General features: G+C 44.1%; 1 protein-coding gene across 2 annotated transcripts; it reads left to right on the top strand.

The window, feature by feature from the left end:
* The first annotated feature begins 533 nt into the window (after positions 1-533).
* USP1 (ubiquitin specific peptidase 1) lies at positions 534-14,928 on the top strand. 2 transcript variants are annotated; one of them, XM_034778981.1, is made up of 9 exons: positions 534-834; positions 1,625-1,869; positions 3,934-4,057; positions 5,675-5,782; positions 6,411-6,571; positions 7,936-8,645; positions 9,477-9,647; positions 10,151-10,352; positions 13,349-14,928. In XM_034778981.1, the coding sequence occupies exons 2-9, from the start codon at positions 1,700-1,702 to the stop codon at positions 14,085-14,087; spliced, it is 2,385 nt and encodes a 794-aa protein (XP_034634872.1). In that variant the 5' UTR covers positions 534-834; positions 1,625-1,699; the 3' UTR covers positions 14,088-14,928. The 2 variants fall into 2 exon arrangements, with proteins under 2 accessions (XP_034634872.1, XP_034634873.1); XM_034778982.1 differs by lacking the exon at positions 534-834 and adding an exon at positions 887-905.
* Positions 14,929-21,770: the final 6,842 nt, after the last annotated feature.

Here is a 21,770-nt window from a genome sequence, read left to right as displayed (position 1 = left end):
CCAGAGTCCCTCAGAGATACTGCTCAGTTCATGCCACTTCTTTCCAAAGCTCGCCCTGGACGATGGGGACCGCGGGGGAACTGCTGCCCGCAAGGCGCGGGGACAGCCGACTGGGCCTGCGCCCCATACGCCACCGCCGCTCCGCCCTATGCCTCCCTCGCCGCAACCCCCAAGGTCTCACTCCGAGAGCCGTTAAGTTACCCGGGTCTATTTGAACAGCATCATAGGAATAATCGGCTCGCGCGAGACGCTGATTGGTTGATCGCCTCGCGCTGTTATTGGCGGAGGCGGCAAAGGGTGGGTGGGGTTGAGTCGGTGTGACAGGACCTACTCACTTTCCTTGGAAAGGGAGGGGGGGTAGGCATCCATGTGCGATGGTTTAACCCGTCCCATCCCCTTCCTAGGCTCGAGCCCTCTGGCCAGGCCTCTACCGCCGCACGCGCGCGCCCCGCCAGGACCCCGCGGGCTGGCCAATATATTGCCTGAGTCTAGGAGACAGACAGTTGTGCTGGGGTTCCTAGCGCGCCCCGTAATGCGGCCTAGCGCGCCTACAAGATTTTTGTGAGGAGACGAAGCTCTGTTGGCCGCGGCTACCCTTTCAGTCCCGAAGGGCCTGGAGGGATTTCTCTGCTGGCGTTTGCTCAGGAAGGCCGCACACGCCCTGGCGCGAGGGGGCAGGTGTCGGGTCCTGGGGCAAGGGAAAACCCGCCAACTTTCCCGTTGTGGGGAGCGCGGGACTGGGGCGCCCTGTAGTCTCCATAGCAACCAGGGAGGGTGATTCTAGGAGAGCGTGCCCCCTCCCGGCGGCACCGCGGCCAAGCGAAGATGTAGCGGGTGAGGAGACGCGGCGCCGGCCGGCAGGGACCCTCCCCCCAGAGTCAGGGGACTCACCCCATCCCTTGCGGGTCAGGAGCGGGGGGAGGGGGCGAGGGCGCCTCCACTCACTCTGGGGCCGGTGGAGTTTGGGGGTTTCCCCTCCCGCCTCAAGTGCCTGGGGAGCCTGTGATTCCTTCCCGGGGACACGCTCCAGCAGCTCTCGCGGTCGCGGTCACCCTCCCCGGGCGGGGCGGGAATGGCTGGAATAAAGGGCTTAGTCTGCTTTAGTCTCACGAACTGCGGCGCCAGGGGCCCTGTGGGTATCAAGTGGCGCGGGGCGGCGGCCGCCTTCCCGCGTCGGGGCCAAACCCCGCGGCGGGCTCGGGTTGTTCGTGCTCGCAGACGGTGCTATTGCTGGGCGGGCTTCCCCGCCACGGTGCCCCCAACAGCCCCGCTCTCCAGCGCGGGTCAGGCGGGCTCCAGCCCATTCAGACCTTGGCCCCTCTGCTGGAAACGCCACACGGGCACCAGGTGGTGCAGACCGTGTCTGCTGTGAGGTGGGCCCGATCTTCTACACTAGACTGAAACGTCAGCGCAGCCCCTTTCAGGCAGGCCCCTGGACACAGCCAGGGGAGACGACCTGGTTTGGGTCATTCCCAACCCCCGCCTAGAGTCCGAGTGCTGAAGGTGAAGCGGCTCTTGCCCAGTCCTCTGAGCCACGCGGGCCACTAGAAAGTACTGTCATGAACTTTTATTGCATGCATGGCCGCGTCCCATCATAAAAGTAAACGTAACATGTATTTGACAGGTGTTACTGCCGCTTGCAGCTTTCTGTCTAGGGTGATCTTATTCCCCGTCCCCATTATTTGTGAGTGAGGAAAAAATGCCAGGTGTATTACCGACTGATGCTACTGGGCTTTTGAGAGGTAGTCCGTCAAAGAAAAACAGACTTTCCCTGAAGCTTTTCCAAAAAAAGGAAACGAAAAGAGCACTGGATTTTACAGAGTCACAAGAAAATGAACAAAAGAGTTCAGAATACAGAGGCTCAGAAATGTATGTAAGAGTTTAAGATTTTCTGATTATAACCTGGTCAATGCTAAACATTCTAAGAAGTATTTTTATTTTATATGAGAAATAGTTTGTTTAATAATGGACAAGTGGGAGTAAAAACATCTTAATAAATGGATGTCTTATCAACCTGGCTCTTGAAAACTAAACTGTTCTGCTTGCTGCACTGCTCCAATAGAGAATAAATGTCACAAAGCATGTTATAATGGAATGCTTGAGTCAGTTTCATCTAACTGAACTGATTTTGCTACTTGAAACCTGTTTTTCTGAAATTTAAGAAAATGAGAGGTGACTGAGTTTACACTTACGGATGTTAACCTTCCTTGTAGAATGTCTAACGTGTGGAGAATGTGATCAATACACTAAGCTAACAGAGGATACTTATTCAGATTTATGTCTCAAATTATTAAAAAAAAATATTCTGGCTTTAAAGAATTTGCAAACCACAAACCTGTTTTTTCAAAATGAGATTTAAGTGAGTCTTAATGCCTGGGCAAGGTTCTGGATTTTAAAGTTCCATTTCTAGTACTTGTACAAGCATCGGCAGTTCCAGTACTAGCTTTCTTCCATTACATTTCACCAGTGTCCCTCAATGAGGCTTCCAGCTCACTTCATACCAGGTAATGAAGAGGGTTAGATGGGAAAAGGAGAATTACAAGCACATTAAATTACAAATGCACTGATGACCATTTAAGCCTTTGTTTTATTACACCAATACAATGTGTTAACAGTCTAATGCTTCTACACTAGCTTTTGGTTGCTTCTCTACGTAATGGACTGAGTCTTGCCCTTGGGTTTGTGTGCAGGAATTTCTGCCATGATAATCTTTTGGCAATGGGAGGGGGAAGGTTAGAATGGAAAGTAAACACTGTGGCATTTTTTGCTTAGTGCTGCAGTAACTAAGTCTATGAATAACTCAAATGTTATAGAAAAACTTGTAGAGTTTTTTCCATATTGGTTTGAAGGACTTCAGAAAAAAATGACTAGGTGTAGCACATAGGTGCCCTACCAAATTCATGGTCCATTTTATTCAATTTCACTATTACAGGATTTAAAAAATAATAAATTTCATGATCTCAGTTATTTAAATCTGAAATTTCATGGTGGTGTAACTGTAGGGGTCCTGACCCAAAAGGGGACTGGTGGGGGGGTTTGCAAGGTTATTGTAGGGGGGTCATAGTACTGTCACCCTTATTCCTGCACTGCTGCTGTTGGCGGCACTGCCTTCTCCGCCTGCCCAGCTCTGAGCAGCAGCTGCTGGCTGGGAGCCCAGCTCTGAAGGCAGTGTGCCAACAGCAGCGCGGAAGTAAGAATGACATGGTATGGTATTGCCACCCTTACTTCTGTGTTGCTGCTGGTGGGGTGCTGCCTTCAGAACTGGGTGTCTAGCCACCGCTCTCCGGCCACTCAGCTCTGAAGGCAGCGCAGAAATAATGGTGGCAATTCTATGACCCCCCTACAATATTCTTGCAAAGCCCCCACCCCCACCATGCCCTTTGGGTCGGGATCTCCAATTTGAGAAACACTGGTGTCCCATGTGAAATCTGTATAGTATAGGGTAAAAGTACACAAAACACCAGCTTTCACGGGGGAGACCAGACTTTGCGGTCCATGATGCGTTTTTCATGGCTGTGAATTTGGTAGGGCCCTACACATGGGTATTGTACTATTCCTGGAATATCTGTGTGCTTATTGCAAACCTTTTTGCATAAATTTCCTAGTAAATACTGTTTCTGTTCAGTGGTTCCATCTTTGAGCATACAGCATAGCATGAGTGTCAAAAACTGATAGTTTTGGTACCATCTATGATCTATTGACAGTATAAAAAGATTAATTTTATATAGTAGTATAAGGGCCAGATTTTTAAAGGTATTTAGGTACCTAACTCCTTTTAAAAATCCAGCCCCAAGTGTTAAAAGATGTTTTGTAAGAAATTAATGATGTGAAGGATAAACACTTCAAAAGGTCAAGATGTATATGCATGTGTTCTAAGATGTAAAAAAAAAAAAGTCTTGCTTTCTATTACATACTCTCTTCTCTGTTTAATAGTGATCAGGTTGTTCCTGCAGCACAGCCTCCTTCACCCATTAGTTGCGAGAAAAAAGACAACATGCTGCCTTTTGTGGGCTTGAACAATCTTGGCAATACTTGTTACCTTAACAGCATACTTCAGGTAAATTCAATTTTGGGGATTGGAAAAGATATTTGCGTTGTCGTTAAACATTTTATACAAACACTTTAGACTCCTAATTTGACAAAATATTGGGTAAAAATGGGATTGAAGGGAGATACCGCACACTCAAGGCAGCCAATGGTGCACATATATCTATATCTACTCCTCTTGCATCTGAAGAAGTGAGGTTCTTACCCACAAAAGCTTATGCTCCCAGTACTTCTGTTAGTCTCAAAGGTGCCACAGGACCCTCTGTTGCTTTTTACAGATTCAGACTAACACGGCTACCCCTCTGATACTTGTTTTATAAAGAAATTACTGCGTTGCCCTAAAGGTTTGCTCCCAGGATTTGGCACGAGTTGGCCTTGTTCTCTGACCACATCACTTTCCTCGTTTTGCATCATTGTGCCAAGTTAGGTGCACGAGTGGAGGCAGAACTTGGTGATGTAAATCCCTTTGTATTCTGCAGAGGGATGCAGATTGCCCTTTAATTTAATAAAGCAGAGTTCCATCCAACACTAATAGTTGGAATATTCCAAGGGATGTTATCAAGTAGTTGAAACTCACGATTTTATTATTTTTGTTTCCCAATTTATGAAATTAAAAAAATAACTAATTTGAATCTCTTTTAAAACTGAAGCATTCCCTGGCAATGTTGGAAACTCAATATCTTTGTACTAGTGCAGGAAACCAGAAAGACAAACTGCTGACTAGTCATTTCTCTACACAAGTGTAAAAAGTGTAGTAAAGTGAAAAAATACAGTGTAAGTGATGGAAATGAAACAGCTGTTTAGTTTACTTTTCAGTCGTTCATGTTAACTGACTTATCTTCTATCCCTTTAATCACATGGGTGGAATTTTCAAGTGTCTAAGGGAATCAGTTGCCCAATTCTTATTAAATTTTGCAGCTTTTAAAATCACTGGAAGTTGGACATCTGACTCCCTTTGGCGTTTTAAGTATTATGAGTGAGATTTTTCAAATTTCCACCTTAGTTTTAGTTAGTGGAGATAACTATATAAATAGTCAGGGATTCAGAAGTAAGCTTTCCACTACAGCTCTACATTCCTGAATATCTCTCGTACTGTAAAATGAGTGTTGAGTGGCAGGGAGAAGCTTAACTTATTGGACTGAAATTTGGTAGACAAGGTTCCCTGATCTGCAGCAGACTTCCAATGGATGTTGGATTGAGCACCTAATCTTTCTTCCTCAGTTCCTTACCTGTAAAGTGGAGATAGGAAAGAATTATCTCACAAGGACTTTGAGAGGATAAATTCACTAATGTTTGAGGTATTACAGTATTCATGACCTCCATTTCCTCAAATGCCACAGTGATGAGAGCCACATAAGTACCTAGGTAGAACTTCTTTACTCTTGTGCTTAAGTTTTTAACATGAATATTATATTAATATTGTTTTTAAATTGTACTCTACCTATATTTGCACAGCCTGGGCCATCGAGGTTTCTGCATCCTGGCGTGCTGTACAACAACCTAGGAGATGCAGAAGCAGATCTTGGCCTATGTGCATGGACTTTTAATGTCAGTTTTAACTTTAATTTCATGTACAACTTTTGCTCACTTTAAATTTTTTTTTCTTGTTTTATACTGCTGCTGCTAGGTGTTATATTTTTGCCCTGGCTTTAAAACTGGAGTGAAACACTTATTTAACATTATTTCAAAGAAGAGAGAAATGTTAAAGGATGAAGGAGAACAAAAGTCAGACAAGGTAAATTTTATATATATCTCATTTGATCTTTCTTTAGCTGTAATTATGCAAGTAAGTGCAGAATAAATTAAACAATCATATCTTGGAATATGTAGGGGCACACAGTAAAGAGCTTTTTTTAACTTCCTGTTGAAGAAAATTTACCTTTATTATAGTGGAATCATTTTTGACCCATTTACAACTTATAACACTGCCCTTCAAAGTTATTTCTGGAAGGTTTATAAGTAAGATTGCAAGTCTTTCATGAACGTCACAGATTCCGTGACTTCCGCAACTGCAGGGATTGACCCCGGGCCCCCCCCTCCCCACCCCCCCTGGAGCGGCAGTAGGGTCCCGGGCCGCCCCCTCGCCCTGGAGCGGTGGCGCGGCCCCAGGCTGACTCCTGCCCCAACAGTTATTTTGGGGATAGAATATCCGGTGGAATCTGTTGGTCTTTCATATATTGCTTCCTGCAGGCAAAAAAGCAATATATTTAATGTTTCAAGAAGCACCTGCTTCCATCCCCTTAACTGATAGAAATGCTGGCAATGACGGACAGAAAAGGGATAAAGGAGGCAGGGGAAAAAACCTTCAACTGTTGTATTCAGAGGAAAAAGCGCAACTATTGTCTTTTCTTTTATGATTACAGGGAAGTTGTAAAGAAGATCCTTTGGCAAGTTATGAACTAATCTGCAGTTTGCATTCCTTGATTCTTTCAGTGGAACAGCTTCAGGCCAGCTTTCTATTAAATCCAGAAAAATATACAGATGAACTTGCTACTCAGCCAAGAAGGCTACTAAACACACTTAGGTATAAATAATCTTAAATGAAATGTCAGAATTTTCACTGAAATTTGAGCTGATTATAATTTGTGTATTACAATCTTAAGAAAACATTGGGGATTGATGTTCTTAAATTTGATACACTAACATAGGAAATTCCCCCCCCCCCCCCACATTCCATGCAGGGGATTGCATCAGTTCTGCTACTCAGAAGAATTCTCTAGCAGCCACATAGTGAAACTGATATAATACCAGTCAATTTTACTGTGGGAAGATGGCCCAAGATAAAATTTGTGCACCTACTGTTTCAGCTTTCTCTTGTGGTATCAAGGTTTAGAGCTAAGATTACAGGCCTTGATCCTGTAAGGTTCTGAGTATTTTGGCCCAAATCCAGCAAAGCATTTAAATACGTTTATGTCACTAGGACTACACAAATGCTTTAATTTAAGTATGTGCTTAAGTGCTTTGCTGGATCAGAGTTAGAGTGCTCAGCACCTTGCAGGATTCAGCCTGTGAAATAGCCATTTGCCCCCAGCTTCCTTTCCATGGCTACCTGTGGTACATGGACCTTCTCTTCAGGCCTGGACTTTTTACCCAAACATCCCTAATTTTGAATCTTTAATCATATTATAGTTAGCTACTTAGTAAACAGTCTGCAGTGTGGCACCTCTAATTTTTTATTCTTAATCCAGTGCAGAATCGTTCTTAAAATTGTGCTCTGCTTTTTGTCAATTGTAGCACTTAATGGGGATGGGCATTATTAAATAATTGAGGTAAACTGGTGGTATTTATTGATAATACACCTGGACATCGATCTTGTGGTATTGTTCTATCACAGAAAGGTAGTGTCTAGCAAATAGAGAGGGGACACAAGGAGTTAGGATGGGGGGACACAAGGGTTCTATGTCAGACTGCCTCCAAATTATGATATTGGTCAAGTCAATTCACTTCTTTGGCCTCAGCTTTCTCATGTGTAATATCCAGAAACATTTATTGCACATGGATATTGTGAGGTTGTATCTGTATTTATATATAATCTTTCAGTTGAGAACATGAAAGTGTTTTACAAAGTAATACATCTGTATCAATCCTTTAGTATTAGTTTCTTAATGTCTATTGTAAAATGTAGTCTTATGTTCCAATATTTTCATCCTTTTGTGATTAACACAGAAGTGCTACACAATTTTGGGTTAGTTCCTGAAATGATCAAATCCTTCCTCTTTGACTCTTCTTGTGTTTCCACCCTAGTCTGTGGGCTCTCTCACTGCCAGGCATAAATTAAAAATATAAAATCTACATAGGAGTTCCATTGTAACACAATAACTGATCACATGTGGTAGTCTCCAGATGTATCATTTCAAAACAATATAACACTTCCCTTTTTCTCTATAGAGAACTTAACCCTATGTATGAAGGATATTTGCAACATGATGCCCAGGAAGTATTGCAGTGTATCCTAGGAAACATCCAGGAAACGTGTCAGATATTGAAGAAGGAAGAATTGAAAAATATTCCAATGGAAGAGCCTACAGCTCATCTGGAGGAGAAGTCTAATCAAAATACTGAAAGCAATGGCATTAACAGCCCTGGTGAGGAAAATGACTATGCAACAAGCAGTCACACTGCAGAGGAGTCTGAAGACAAACTATCCAAAGAAAATGGGAAAAGGAAAAGTGATACTGAGAGTGGGAATGCAAAGAAAAAATCTAAAGTATCCAAGGAGCATAATGCAGTAGAGGGAAATCAGAGACAGACCAGATCAAAGAGGAAAGCAACAGTGGAGAAACTAGAAAATCATACAGATGCCATTGCTAAGTATTCTATTGAAAATGAGATTGCAAAGCCAACACAGAAGAAATCACGACTTAGATTAAACTGGTTTAAGTCTTCAGGCAAACAACCCAGCATTCTGTCTAAATTCTGTAGTGTGGGAAAGCTAGCAAACAACTTGGGATCCAAAGAGCAGATGAAAGAAACTGATGGCTGTGAGATTGAAGAGGCATCTGTAAAGTGTGAAAATGGTAATATAAAAGAATATTTTGAACCTGCATCCCTTGTGGAAAGTGCTGGTGAAAAAGGAATTGAAAAACCACTACAAGGAGGTTAGTAAAAAATGTGTGGGCTTAATGTAAACACAGTAGGACCAAGAAACAAATACACCTGGGAAGTTAGTGCTCAAATACCATAGTGAGGATTTGAAATCTATTTTTCCTTAAATGGAAAATTTCTACACCCAATGTAATCATATAGGAGATATATACATATATATCTGGAAGGGACCTTGAAAAGTCATCAAGTCCAGCCCCCTGCCTTCACTAGCAGGACCAAGTACTGATATATAAATAAAATACCTGACATACAGATATGTCTAAGATATATAATAATAATTAGAAATTAGAGTGTGAGCAGAAAATAAGGCTCATTGTAGTAATGCAGTGTAAAAGGGTTAGAAGAATGCCAAATTTATACCCGTATTACCTCTTGCTAATTTATAATGTAGAGTGTGGGTTGTGGACTTTGAAAAGTCCACAAGTGTTTATGTTCCTCACAAGAGAATTATTTATCATTAAGGTTAATACCAACATATACATAATCCATTAATGATACAAAACAAATTACCCAAGATGAGACATTTTCAATAAAGGATAAATCTAGAATCTAATCTTAAAATAAAATTTGAAAAATTTGAGTGTTCCAAGATCAAGATTTTTTTTCATATGCTTTATTCAATACCCAATTTATTATGTGCTTGTTTTTATGGTATGTTAAATATTATAATACAAATTAAGGAATTTGAATATCTAAAACTGAGACCATGTCTGTTGTGCACAATGCCAGTTCAGAAAGAATAGTACCAATAACTGTCCTTCATGTACTACTGTGAATAACAACTTTTTGTTAATATAAACAATCTATTATGTAACTTTTTCTAGGTTCAGAGTTAGCTGTTTTTGAATTAGTGGAGAAACTGTTCCAGGGTCAGTTGGTATTGAGAACACGATGTTTGGAGTGTGAATGTTTTACTGAAAGAAGAGAAGACTTTCAAGACATCAGTGTGCCCGTACAAGAAGATGAACTTTCTAAAGCAGAAGAGAGTTCTGAAAGTAAGTAACAGTAAAGGGTCACAATGTGCATATCTGATTAATATATTTATAGTTTTGGGATCGGAGGGAGGGAGATGTGCCCTTGGTGTTAATAGAGGAATGTTACTTTGAAAAATGTGAAATGAAGTAACATTCAACTTCTGCTCTTAGAAGAACATCCACTGACTTCCCTAGGAATTGTGTGAGTTGTGCACTTGTCTTATCTCAGCCTTTGAAGATTTTGTTTAAATCTGAAACAAAGCAGCATACCAACTGTTTTTCAATCTGAGTTAATCTACATCCTGGCTGGTATCTCTCATTTTTGCACTTCCTGAGATTCAATGATCAGAGATAATTTACTTATCTTGGTTTAGGGTCTATTTGGTGCATTTTTAATATTCTTAACTTTAATACTAGTTCTTGCAAGTGTCTTAACTTTTATAGCTCTGTTTTAAAATTCTTGTGGTATATACTGGAAATGTATACAACTGTGTATCTGTAAATGTAATAATTCTCTTTTGTAGTTTCTCCAGAGCCAAAAACAGAAATGAAGACCCTAAAATGGGCAATTTCACAGTTTGCATCAGTAGAGAGGATTGTGGGAGAGGATAAATACTTCTGTGAAAACTGTCGTCATTACACAGAAGCAGAACGCAGTCTTTTATTTGATAAAATGCCTGAAGTTATAACAGTTCACTTGAAGTGCTTTGCGGCTAATGGCTTAGAGTGAGTATTGCAGATAAACTATATTAAGAAACAGTGCTGCTGGAAGAGAAACCTTGCCAAAACAGATGCAAATGTTTAAATTACAAAACTTGTTTGTAAACTGAATTTAACTTTGAAACATCACTTGTGAAAACAGAGGAATACAAGTAGTTTATTAGCTGTTTAGCACAGGCTCTTCCTATTTTAGTAAGGCACTAAAGAATTTTCTCAGTGTTAGATTTTTATCATGTTTTGTAATAGCCTTGTGAAAGCTGGGGAAAATATTCAACATCTCATGCCAACATTTTTGTTTTCTTATATTCCTAATGGAGCTTGAAATTAAGATTAAAAAAAATATTTTTTTTTAAAAGAAAAATGTGTTAATATCAACGATGGGGATAGATTAACTATTTCAGGATAACTAGTTAGTTAAAGGAGCTACAGAGCATAAAACTGGATTTGGCAACTGTAGATGGTAGAGATTTTGTCACTGAGTGGAGGATATTTTAGAAAGAAAATACTGGAGATTAGCCTCCCACGTTCACAACACATTTTTAAAGTATACCAAATTTAGACCATAGTAATTTGACTATGCCTTTGACTTTAAAAACACTCCACTACATTAATTTAGTTACTATAAGTGCCATTTACGTCAGTGCCTGTAGTTGAGCATTGGCAATATGCTCCTATACTATGTAAATCTTTATTTTGCTGAAAAGGTTACCGTGCCTAATTTCAGTATCTACTTTTTCTTCCAAATTTATGAATGTGAACAAAAATATTCTAGCAAATAGAAATGAATATGAATAGTACAATAGCAGTACACATCTGAGAATTTGGCTACAGCAACATACTTAATACAATTGTTTTAGGAGCAAGTTGGAAAAGCACATGAGCAAGTCACAATAGCACTATTCAGATCTCTGTAGAGAAATACCCATAAAGTGACAGAAGGCCACATCTGAATACATTTTCATTATATTGTAAAATGTATTAAGAAGGTTATTTGTTGTAATCATCATCCAACCAATACATTAGAAATTAATGATCTAACATTACTATTTGAGCTCACTTACAGTTTTTCATATGTTGAAACAACATATGCAGATTTGATCTGGCTTTCCAGCCTTCCCAGTATTATAAATTACAAGTGATTACTTTCCTGCCACCTGCATCATTTCCTCAGGAAGCAGTAAATGGACACACTGTGCTTATTGACTCAATATTCCACCACTTTACTTCAGTCCCAGACCATGTTCCATCTTCCTGCTACTTAATACTGCACAGAATCAGAATTCAAGATATTAAATTAAATTACCCAAAGTTACAACTTCACTTACTGATTTAGGATGTTTTAGAGGTCCAAAATCTGTTAGAAGCTTCCTGTGTGACCTTGAGCAAGTCACTTAATTTCTCAGGGCTTTAGTCCCTATCTATAAAATGGGGATAATACTTTCATTCAAGATATATTTTGAAACTTAATTAATATTTATAAAGTGCTTGGGGAATCCAGGTGGAAGGTGCTAGGAGTAGCACAAAACATGACTTGACAAATGAATGGTGCTAGGATACACTGTAAACAGTTACTGATAGCAACTTTATGTACATATATTTATAGCCAATATAAATGTCTGTTTGTAAAATAACCACATTTTCAAAGGGTTATGTTACAATATTTTGTCTGGTAATCTTCTAAGCTCCTAAATAATGAATTTCTCCCAAGTGCCCATGAGTGCTGTAGAAATGAAAATCCGATCACAAAATAACTAATTGATAGAATTAGAGCAGAATTCTAATGAAGGTACCTCATTCGTCTTCTTTATTGCCTCCTCTTCAGTAGACCATTCGAGTTATAAAATGTTTACCTTGCATTCTTGTACATATTCCTTGATATGCAAACTAATTTTAGGCATTTTTGTTTTGTTTTAATTAATATTCTGAGTCAGATGGAAAAGCCCATACATTTCTGATCCTTCTGTAAGCAATTCAAAAATAAAACTATAGGGGGCTCCTGTCCCAGGGACCCTCAGTTCGTTTATAAGCTTAAACAACACTTTGTCTTCCTTGAGGATTTCTTTAATAATTTCCAGGTTACACAGCTGTTTTCCAAATGTCCTATCATTTTTTCTTCTGTCCTGGTGATCTTCAGATCCTCACTCAAAAATATTCACACTTCCATCCAGGCCTGTGATGCTATTTTGAACTGAATCTAGTCTCCCCATTTTCCCTTTGAACCATCTTGAATGCTTTCTGCAAAGGTATCATCAGCCAAAGTGCAAGGAATAAGAACAGAGAGATCAAACTTAATACTGGAGTCAGGAATGCAGCTGAAACGGTTTGGAAAGTTTATTCTAAGGTTCCACTTTTTGGTTTCAGCATTTTAACTTGGAATAGCAGTACTATATCTAAATCACTAGGCTTGGAGGAACAAAAGACACCTGCAAAACAAACAAGAACTGCCAAAGACAGTGAGCCAAAACACTTTGGCTCACTCAAGACAGTGAGCCAAAACACTGTCTCAGGTCACACCCATTGTGAGCCTGACTGGTTTATACATGAGAAAGTCAGCTCCTTTCTAATCTGACTGGAAGAAAAAAATAGGACAAGAAGAGTGAAAGCTGAGCAATTGAGAGAAGGGATTTTTAATCACTGTTTAAAATTTTGGATTTTTGGTTAACATCTAGTTAGTGCCAATAATTGAGTAATGTTTTGGAGAAAGGAAATCTTTGTTAAAGATTCAGTTTCACCCCTCCAGTTAAGTTGTGTGTTAATACACATCCTTTGAGTCCCCCAATAATTTTTCTAGTGATACTGGGGAAGACCAGAATTGACATTCCTATTATTTATAAAACAAGCAGAAAAGTTTTTTGTTGTTTAAGTCCAAGCTTTTTAAGTGTCTATACATTGGAGTAGCAGAAAAAGGCTAGAAACTTTTTTTTTTTAAACCATCATTTGTAGGTCACAAAGAAAAATGTGAAATGATCCAATAATCTAACTTTACCATTTTTCTTTCAAAGGTTTGATTGTTATGGTGGACTGTCAAAGATAAATACTCCCTTATTGACACCTCTTAAACTGTCACTAGAAGAATGGAGCACAAAGTCTACTAATGATACCTATGGATTATTTGCAGTAGTAATGCACAGTGGCATTACAATTAGCAGTGGACACTACACGGCTTCTGTCAAAATTACAGATCTTAATAGTCTAGAATTAGACAAGGGCAATTTCATCACTGACCAGATGTATGAAGTGATTAAGCCAGAACCACTGAATGAGGAGGAAGCAAGAGCTGTTGCTGAAGATTATGATGATGGTGAAGTCTCTTTTAGAGTCAATGGAAATGCACAGTCAAGTAAAACTTTGAGCAAAAAGAATATGGAAGCTGTTGGACTTCTCGGAGGACAAAAAAGTAAGTCTGACTGTGACTTGTACAACAACAAAGCAACTAACCCTGAAAAGGTTGTTAATACACTAACTGAAAATAAAAATTTTGAGTCTACCAGTACTAATGGGATCTTGGAGTTTAATAAAAGTACTGAAAATGGTGATCAAAATGGTATAGCTTTCAGTGGACTAGAAAACAAAGCTTTGTATGTGTTACAAAGCTTGAAGGAATATGAGGGAAAGTGGTTGCTTTTTGATGATTCTGAAGTGAAGGTTACAGAGGAAAAGGACTTTCTGAATTCTCTCTCCCCTACATCGTCATCTACATCAACTCCTTATCTTTTGTTTTATAAGAAAATTGTAGAGTGATACCGTATTTTGTAAATATTGCAGATTTGCATACACCTGTTGATAGATATGCTTTTTGCATCAAGATTACCTTGATGTAACAGCTGTTTGTCTTTTGAAGCTACTGGATGAGATTATTATAGATCTTACAATTCTGTGTAAACAGCACAATTTGAATTAACAAACCATGTCATAGAACTTAAACTCCTACTAGAACTTCTGTACTGCAGACTAGTGATGTCACCTAGGAATACAAATTTGTATAGATTTTTAAAAGATGTCCAAAAATACAGTAGTGGCTTTTAAATAACTAGTTCTGTTACACCTGACTTGCGTATTATTAGCTTTTTAAAAAAAAATAAAGTTATTTGTATTCATATTTTGGAGTAAATTTATATTAACTAGTAAAACTCATCAGAGGTTGTGTATTTTTGTAACACTGGAAGCAATATTTCATATCTAGTCTTTGGGGCATCAGTATAGGGCACATAAAGTACGGCTATAGCTTAGTGATGACCTTCTTCTTCCCCCGCAAATATCTTTGCTGTGGTGTTCAAAGTACAAAAACAAACGGGGTCTTGTTAACTCATTTAATGTACTGGAAGGAGTGGTACAGCATCTTAAACTTTAACTTAATAGTGGATGTGATGCATACTAAGATTCTTTATATTGCAAGTATTAACTGATTCCTGTTCATACAGATTTGAATGAGCTAACCTGCATCTGTTTTGCATAGGTGTTAAGTGGACAAAGTGTAAATATGTGTGATATTGTAGGTATATCAGATGTATTTGTGGGAGAAAGAAAGCAAGTCAAATTGCTCATCTGTCTGCGGTGTAATAAAATATTTTGTACTTTAAAAGCCCTTTGCATATCTGTTTGGGTGGATTAAGAATTCAGATGTGATCTTATTACCTTAATAGGCTAATTTGTACTGAGAGCTCATTGAAACATGGGAAAACTAAAGCATTGGCTTGATCGTGAGTGTGTGTGTGTACACAGATGTATGAAATTAATGCCTATCATTTTACGTTTTTATTTTGTCTGAGATGAATAGATCAGATTATGTGTGAGCGTCTATTGCTCCGGCATTACTCTCTCTTCAATCAGTGGGGGATAGTAGGGCATAAACACATCCTGCTTCTTTGATCTTTCTTCGAGGAATAAATGTGAACTAAAATTGCTTAGTTCTGGCTTTTACAGTAACAAGATAATGACACTGGACAAAATTTAAACCCTTATGTGAACAGCATTTCTGATCCATCTCTTCAATAAGTTTTAAGGCCTACAGTAATTCATATGTTAAACTGTCAATAGTCAAAGGAGTTTACCAATAAACCTTAGGCAAAAGGAAAATAATTTGTCCCAGTTAGGACTAGGGTGTTTGCCTGCAAATTCAAAGGCAAAGATTTTTTTGAATAGGTGTTAGAAGAAATCACTTAAGGTAAGATCCTGCTGTTGTTACTCTGCATAGTACCTTACTGCCTGGATAGTTCACTGCTTTTAGTAGTTGATCCATAACTGTGTTTTTAAGTTAGGCAAAAGAAAAGCCATGTAATTGATATACTATAGTATGCATGCTCTACCTTAAGTCTTCAGAACATGCCTGTCGCAGGCAAGGGGGAGGTGACTGATAGACTTCTACTTTAGTAAGCTTAATATAGGGTGACCAGATGTCCTGATTTTTATAGGGACAGTCTCGATTTTTCTTATATAGGCTCCTATTACCCCCCACCCCCATCCCGATTTTTCACATTTGCTGTCTGGTCACCCTAGCTTAATAGGAGGAGAAGTTTAAAGGGCATTGCTTAATCACATGAGTTCAGTGAGCACACATCACTTCCTGAAGGATGCAGCTCACATTAACTCCCGGTTTACCTAAGTTAATACTGTACTTTTCAGTGTAGGCGTAAATTCACACCTAAAGGAAAGGCAAGGCTACATTTTGGATCTTCTCTTGCTCACACATTGCTGATTAGTTTCCACCACTCAAACACAATGCATATAAAAGCCTAATAAAAAATGGTTACCTACGTCTTGTAACAGTTGTTCTTCGAAATGTATTGCTCATGTCCATTCCACTAGGTGTGTGTGCGCACGCCACATGCATGATGATCGGAAGGTTTTTCCCCTAGCGATACCTGTTGGGTTGGCTGTGAAGACCCCTGGAGCCTTCATGGTGGTATATATAGATCCCTGCTGACCCACCGCCTTCTCAGTTCCTGCTTGGCAGAATACTCCAACAGAGGGGAGGCGGGTGAAATTTGGAATGGACATGAGCAACACATCTCAAAGAACAACAGTGACGAGGTAGGTAACAGTTTTTTCTTCTCCGAGTGATTGCTCATGTGCATTCTAATAGGTGACTTCCAAGCAGTTTCCCTGTGGAAGGGGTCAGAATTCACTTGGTTGCTGAGCGCAGGACTACCCTGCCAAAGATTGCATCGTCCCTTGCCTGATGAGTAATGGCATAATGCAGGGGTGGGCAAAGTTTTTGGCCCAAGGGCCACACTGGGGTTGCAAAACTAGGGAGGGCCAGGTAGGGAAGGCTGCCCCTCCCCAAACAGCCTGGACCCTGCCCCTATCCGCTCCCTCCCACTTCCCACCCCGACTGTCCTCCTCTGAACTCCTGACCCATCCAACCCCTGCTCCTTGTCCCCTAACCGCCCCCCTGGGGACCCCACCCCCTATCCAACCTCCCCGGCCCCTGACTGCCCTGACCCCTATCCACACCCCTGCCTCCTGACAGGACTCCCACACTTATCCAAACTTCCCCCTCCCCCTGTGTCTCCTGACTGCCCCCCCCCAGAATCTCTGCCCCATCCAACTGCCCCCAATCTCCATCCCCTGGGACCTCCTACCCCTTATCTAAGCCCCCGACCTCAGCCCCCTTACCATGCTGCTCAGAGCAGCATGTTTGGCTGCCACCCCACCCGGCCAGAGCCAGACACGCTGCTGCGCTGCCCTGCAGGAGTGCACAGCCCTGCCACCCAGAGCACTGCCCACCTGGTGGTGCGGCTGAAGGGGAGGGCCTAGGGTCTAGCCTCCTTGGCTGGGAGCTCAAGAGCTGGGCAAGATGGGCCCGCGGGCTATAGTTTGCCACCTCTGGCGTGGTGTGACGTGAAGGTGTGGATGGAAAACCATGTTACTGCCTTGCATATGTCCTGGATAGGGACCTGCGCCAAGAATGCTACGGTTGCACTCTTGTGGAGTGTGCCGTAAGCGGAGGGGCTGGAATTTTACCCAGGTCATAGCACGTCCTGATACAGTACGTGATCCATGATGAAATGCACTGGGACGAGATCGGGAGCTCCTTCATCCTTTCTGCGATTGCAATAAAGAGCTGTGGTGACTTACAAAATGGCTTTGTGCGCTCAATGTAGAATGTTAGGGCACAGCTAACATCCAGGAAATGGTACATGTGCTCTCTGTTACTGGCATGAGGCTTAGGGAAGAACACAGGTAAAAATATGTCCTGCTTCACACGAAACTGGGAGACTACCGTTGGTAGAAACGCAGGGTGAGGGCATATCTGCACCTTGTCTTTATAAAAAGACCGTATGGGGGGCTCGGAAGTCAGCGCTCTGAGCTTGGGTACCATTCTGTCCGAGGCTATGGCCACCAGAAAGACCACCTTCCAGGAAAGGTAGGACACAGGGCAGGTTTCCATGGGCTCAAAAGGGGGCCCCATGAGCATGGACAGGACCAGGTTGAGGTCCCACTAGGGCAGGGGTCTCAAATGACCACAAGGACCACGTGAGGGCTAGTTAAAATTGGCCTGAGGGCCACATCACTGACACCCGCCCCCTCACTGCCCCCACTTCGCCCCTTCCATGAGGCCCTGCCTCTTCCCACCCCTTCCCTGCCCCCATTCCAACCCCTTCCCTGAAGTCCCCACCCCAACTCTACCCCTCCCTGCCCCTAGAGAGTGCATGGGGTGTTTGGTGGGGGCTCAGGGCAGGGAGTTGGGATGCAGGCAGGGGGCTCAGGGTGAAGAAGGGGTGTGGGATGCAGCAGGGGGCTCAGGGCAGGGAATTGGGGTGCAGGCAGGGGGCTCAGGGTGAAGAAGGGGTGTGGGATGCAGCAGGGAGCTCAGGGTAGGGGGTTGAGGGGCAGGGAGGTGGGGGGGCGGCGTGCAGGAGGGCTCCGGGCTCCGGAGTGGCAGCGGCGCACACCGGGGCCAGGGCAGGCTACTGGCCCGCTCCACTCTGGGAAGTAGCTGGAACCATGTCCCTGTGGCCCCTGGGGGAGCCGTGCCTGCAGGTACCTCCCCCGAAGCTCCCATTGGCCACGGTTCCCCGTTCCCGGCCAATGGGAGCTGCGGGAGGGGGGAGGGTACCTGGAAGCCAGGGCAACACCCTCCCTTCCCCCCCGGCTGCACGGACGTGAGGCCAGCCGCTTCAGGGAGCGGCGCGGGGCTCGAGGGGGGCAATCCTGTACTTTGCCCACCAGTGGCCTGGACGTAGGCCGCGTGTTTGAGACCTCTGCACTAGGGCATGGGCCGTCATAACTGGGGATAAAGTCTGTCCAAGCCCTTAAGAAACCGGCCCACCCCGGAATTGCCGAAGACCACCTGCGGCCCCTGGGTGGAAGGCCAAAATGGCAGCCAGGTGTACCCTAAGAGATGATATTGCCAACCGCTGCTGCTTGAGGTATAACAGGTAGTCCAAAACAAGGGGAATTGGCACTAGCTGCGGTTCGGTGCCCCCCTGCAGAGACCAGATGGAAAAGCGCTTCTACTTTGCCAGGTATGTGGCATGAGTGTAGAGTTGCCTACTTCCCAGCAGGACCTCCCTAACTGGGTCTGAACACTGAAGCTCAAGAGGGTTCAGCCAGGGAGTTTCCACACCATAAGGTGGAGGGACTCCAGGTTGGGGTGTTGTAGACAGCCGTGATGAGGGTCGGGCACACAGGAAGGGCTCCTGGTCTGTCCACTGAGAGGTTCAACAGCATGGTGAACCAGTGCTGGCGGGGCCATGCTGGTGCTATGAGGATCAAGGAAGCCCTGGCCCGGTGAGTCTTGAGGACTTTGTGTATGAGAGGGAAGGGCGGGAACACATACAGCAGGTGACTTGTCCATGAAAGTTGAAAGGTGTCCGCGATGGAGCTTGGGCTGTGGTTCAGGAAAGAGCAGAACCGCTGGCACTTCTTGTTGTTCTGCGTCGCAAACAGGTGTATCGAGTGGGCGATGCAAAAGTCCCACAGCTTGAGGGCTTCCTGGCACAGGGGAGAGGAGCAAGCACCACCCTGGTTGTTTATACAGAACATTGCTGCAGTGTTGTCCATCAGCACCGATACACAGACACCCTGCAGGTGGACCTGGAACGCTTGACATACCAGAAGAACTGCCCTCAGCTCCCTTACGTTGATATGCAGCAACAGTTCTGCGTGGGACCACTGGCCTTGGGTTCTGATATTGCCCAGGTGCACTCCCCACCTGCAGCTACCATTGGAGAGACTTGAGGATGTAAGGGAGGAAGGTAACTATCGTGTCCAGTGGGTCCCTACCCGGCCTGTGCACCCAAGCCAACCACGCCTGGAGGGGCTAAAGGCGTAACCTGGTGTGCTGGACCATGTATGTGCAGGCTGCTATATGCCCCAATAGTTTCATGAAATTTCTGGCAGTGGTTGTGGGGAATCGGCGAAGGTTTTCAATAATGTCCGTGAGTGCTTGGAAGCACAGCTCGGGCAGGAACGCCCTGGACTGGGTTGAGTCCAAGAGCGCTCCTATTAATTCTATTCTCTGTGTGCGGGCTAGTGTGGAGTTGGGCACATTCAATATGAGGCCCAGCCTGTGGAATGTGGCCCTTGCCAGAGACACATCCTCTGCAGCCTGTTCTTGTGACTCGGCCTTGATGAGCCAATGTATGGGAATATTTGCACCTGACATTTGCGGAAGAAGGCTGCCACGACTTCCATACAGTGGTGAATACCTGGGGGGCTGCTGAGAGCCCAAACTACCTGAACTGGTAGTGCTCACTGCTGACCCAGAAGCGAAGAAAACATCTGTGGGCCGGGATAATGGATATATGGAAGTGCGCATCTTTCAAGTCGAGGTTGGCGAACCAGTCCCCCGGATCCAGGGAAGGAATGATGGCGGCTAGAGAAGTCATGCAAAATTTCACTTTCCTTATGAATGTGTTGAGGTCTCGCAGATCTAGGATAGGCCGGAGCCCATCATTGGCCTTGGGGATGTGGAAATAGCGGGAGTAGAACCCCTTGCCTCTGAACTCCTGAGGAACCTCCTTTATTGCCCCTAGAGCGAGGAGCGATTGCCCCTCCTGCAGAAGGAGTTGTTCGTGAGAAGGGTTCCTGAAGTGGGAAAAAAAAGGGGGGAGGGAAGAGAATTGGATAGAATATCTCATCCCTACCGTGCTCAGGAGTCAGGACCCAGTGATCTGGGACCAAGCACGGTAGAAGCGGGAGAGTCGATTCACAAGGGGGGGTAAGGATCCGAGTTTGATACTGATGCTCTGTCCTTGGGCACATCTTCAAAAGTTTGGCTTTGGGTGGCCTGGGGGCTGTGTGGCCAAACCCTGGCCTTGGCCTGAGGAGGACTGTGACGGGCGCCTCCTATTATTTCTGCCCCTGAATGAATCTTGCCTGGGAGGCCCAGAGTAGAAACGGGATGGGGGCTGAGGCTTAAAAGGCTTTCTTTGGGGTGCAGGGGTGTGGATCTCCAAAGACTTCAAAGTCACCCATGAGTCTTTAAGGCTGTGCAGGCAAGAGTCCGTATTTTGGAAGAACAGGCCTGCACAGCCAAAGGGGAGGTCCTGGATCGTATTCTGGACCTCAGGTGGTATCCCCAACACCTGCAGCCATGCACTGTGGCTCATTGTAAGGGCGGTGGCCATAGTCTGAACCGCCGAATCTGCTGTGTCTAACACGGCCTGGAGGAAGGTTCTCGAGACCACCCTGCCCTCCTCAAAGAGCACGCTAAACCCCGTGCGCAAGTCAGCCGGGAGCAACTCCTGCAACTTTGCCAACCAGCTCCACGCTGACGGGGCCTGAGCTTGCGGTGCCGGAGCTCACACCTGCGGGGCCAGGGACTGCACCATCATGGCAATGAGGTCCCACCCAGCCTCATAGGCATGGTGGGGAGGTCGAGCTCTTCCTCCAAATCCTCCTGAGTCGGGGAGTCCACAAACACTGGACTTGACAGGCCTCCTGTTGGGGCTGGAGTCAACGGTGCCGGGTCTTGAGGTCCAAACCATGGGTGTCCCGCCGGAGGACGCATCCTGCTGGAATCACCTCACAGCTTCTTGATGGGTAAACGACCCCTGTCTGCCTTCTTTTTCTTATGTGGCACCGGGGACTGTAAGCGGTGCTGCCTGGTAGCACTGGCCTTACGAGCCAGGGAGCGGCGCCGGTGCTCCTTGGAGGAGTCCTTTCTCGGTGCCGGGGCGCTGCGCACCGATGATGCCGGTGCTGTTCTGGTGCCGGCTGGGGCGGAGGGCCGACTCCATTAGGAGGAGCTTTAAACAGTAGTCCTGCTCTCTCTTAGTCCTGGGTCTAAAGCTCCTGCAAATTGGGCACTTATCTGTCTGATGGCTCTCTCCTAAGCACTTGAGACAAGCAGCGTGCGGATCGCATCTGGGCATAGGTTTCACACACCTCTCGCACGCCTTAAACCCCTGCGACCGAGGCATGCCACAGTGCCTGGGGAAACCCCCCCAAAGTAAGCCCAACTAACTACAAACCACT

Source organism: Trachemys scripta, chromosome 8, assembly GCF_013100865.1.
Source record: "Trachemys scripta elegans isolate TJP31775 chromosome 8, CAS_Tse_1.0, whole genome shotgun sequence".
NCBI lineage: Eukaryota > Metazoa > Chordata > Testudines > Emydidae > Trachemys > Trachemys scripta.
The sequence above is the reverse complement of the archived record's forward strand: the minus strand, read 5'-3'. Positions and strand labels throughout refer to the sequence as shown.

What these genes read in the sequence shown, in the direction of transcription:
- USP1 (XM_034778981.1), top strand. Translation starts at nt 1,700, where the DNA reads ATGCCAGGTGTATTACCGACTGATGCTACTGGGCTTTTGAGAGGTAGT. An exon ending in TGAAAAACCACTACAAGGAG is followed by an intron (nt 8,646 to 9,476) that starts GTTAGTAAAAAA and finishes AACTTTTTCTAG; the next exon opens with GTTCAGAGTTAGCTGTTTTT. An exon ending in AGCAGAAGAGAGTTCTGAAA is followed by an intron (nt 9,648 to 10,150) that starts GTAAGTAACAGT and finishes TCTCTTTTGTAG; the next exon opens with TTTCTCCAGAGCCAAAAACA.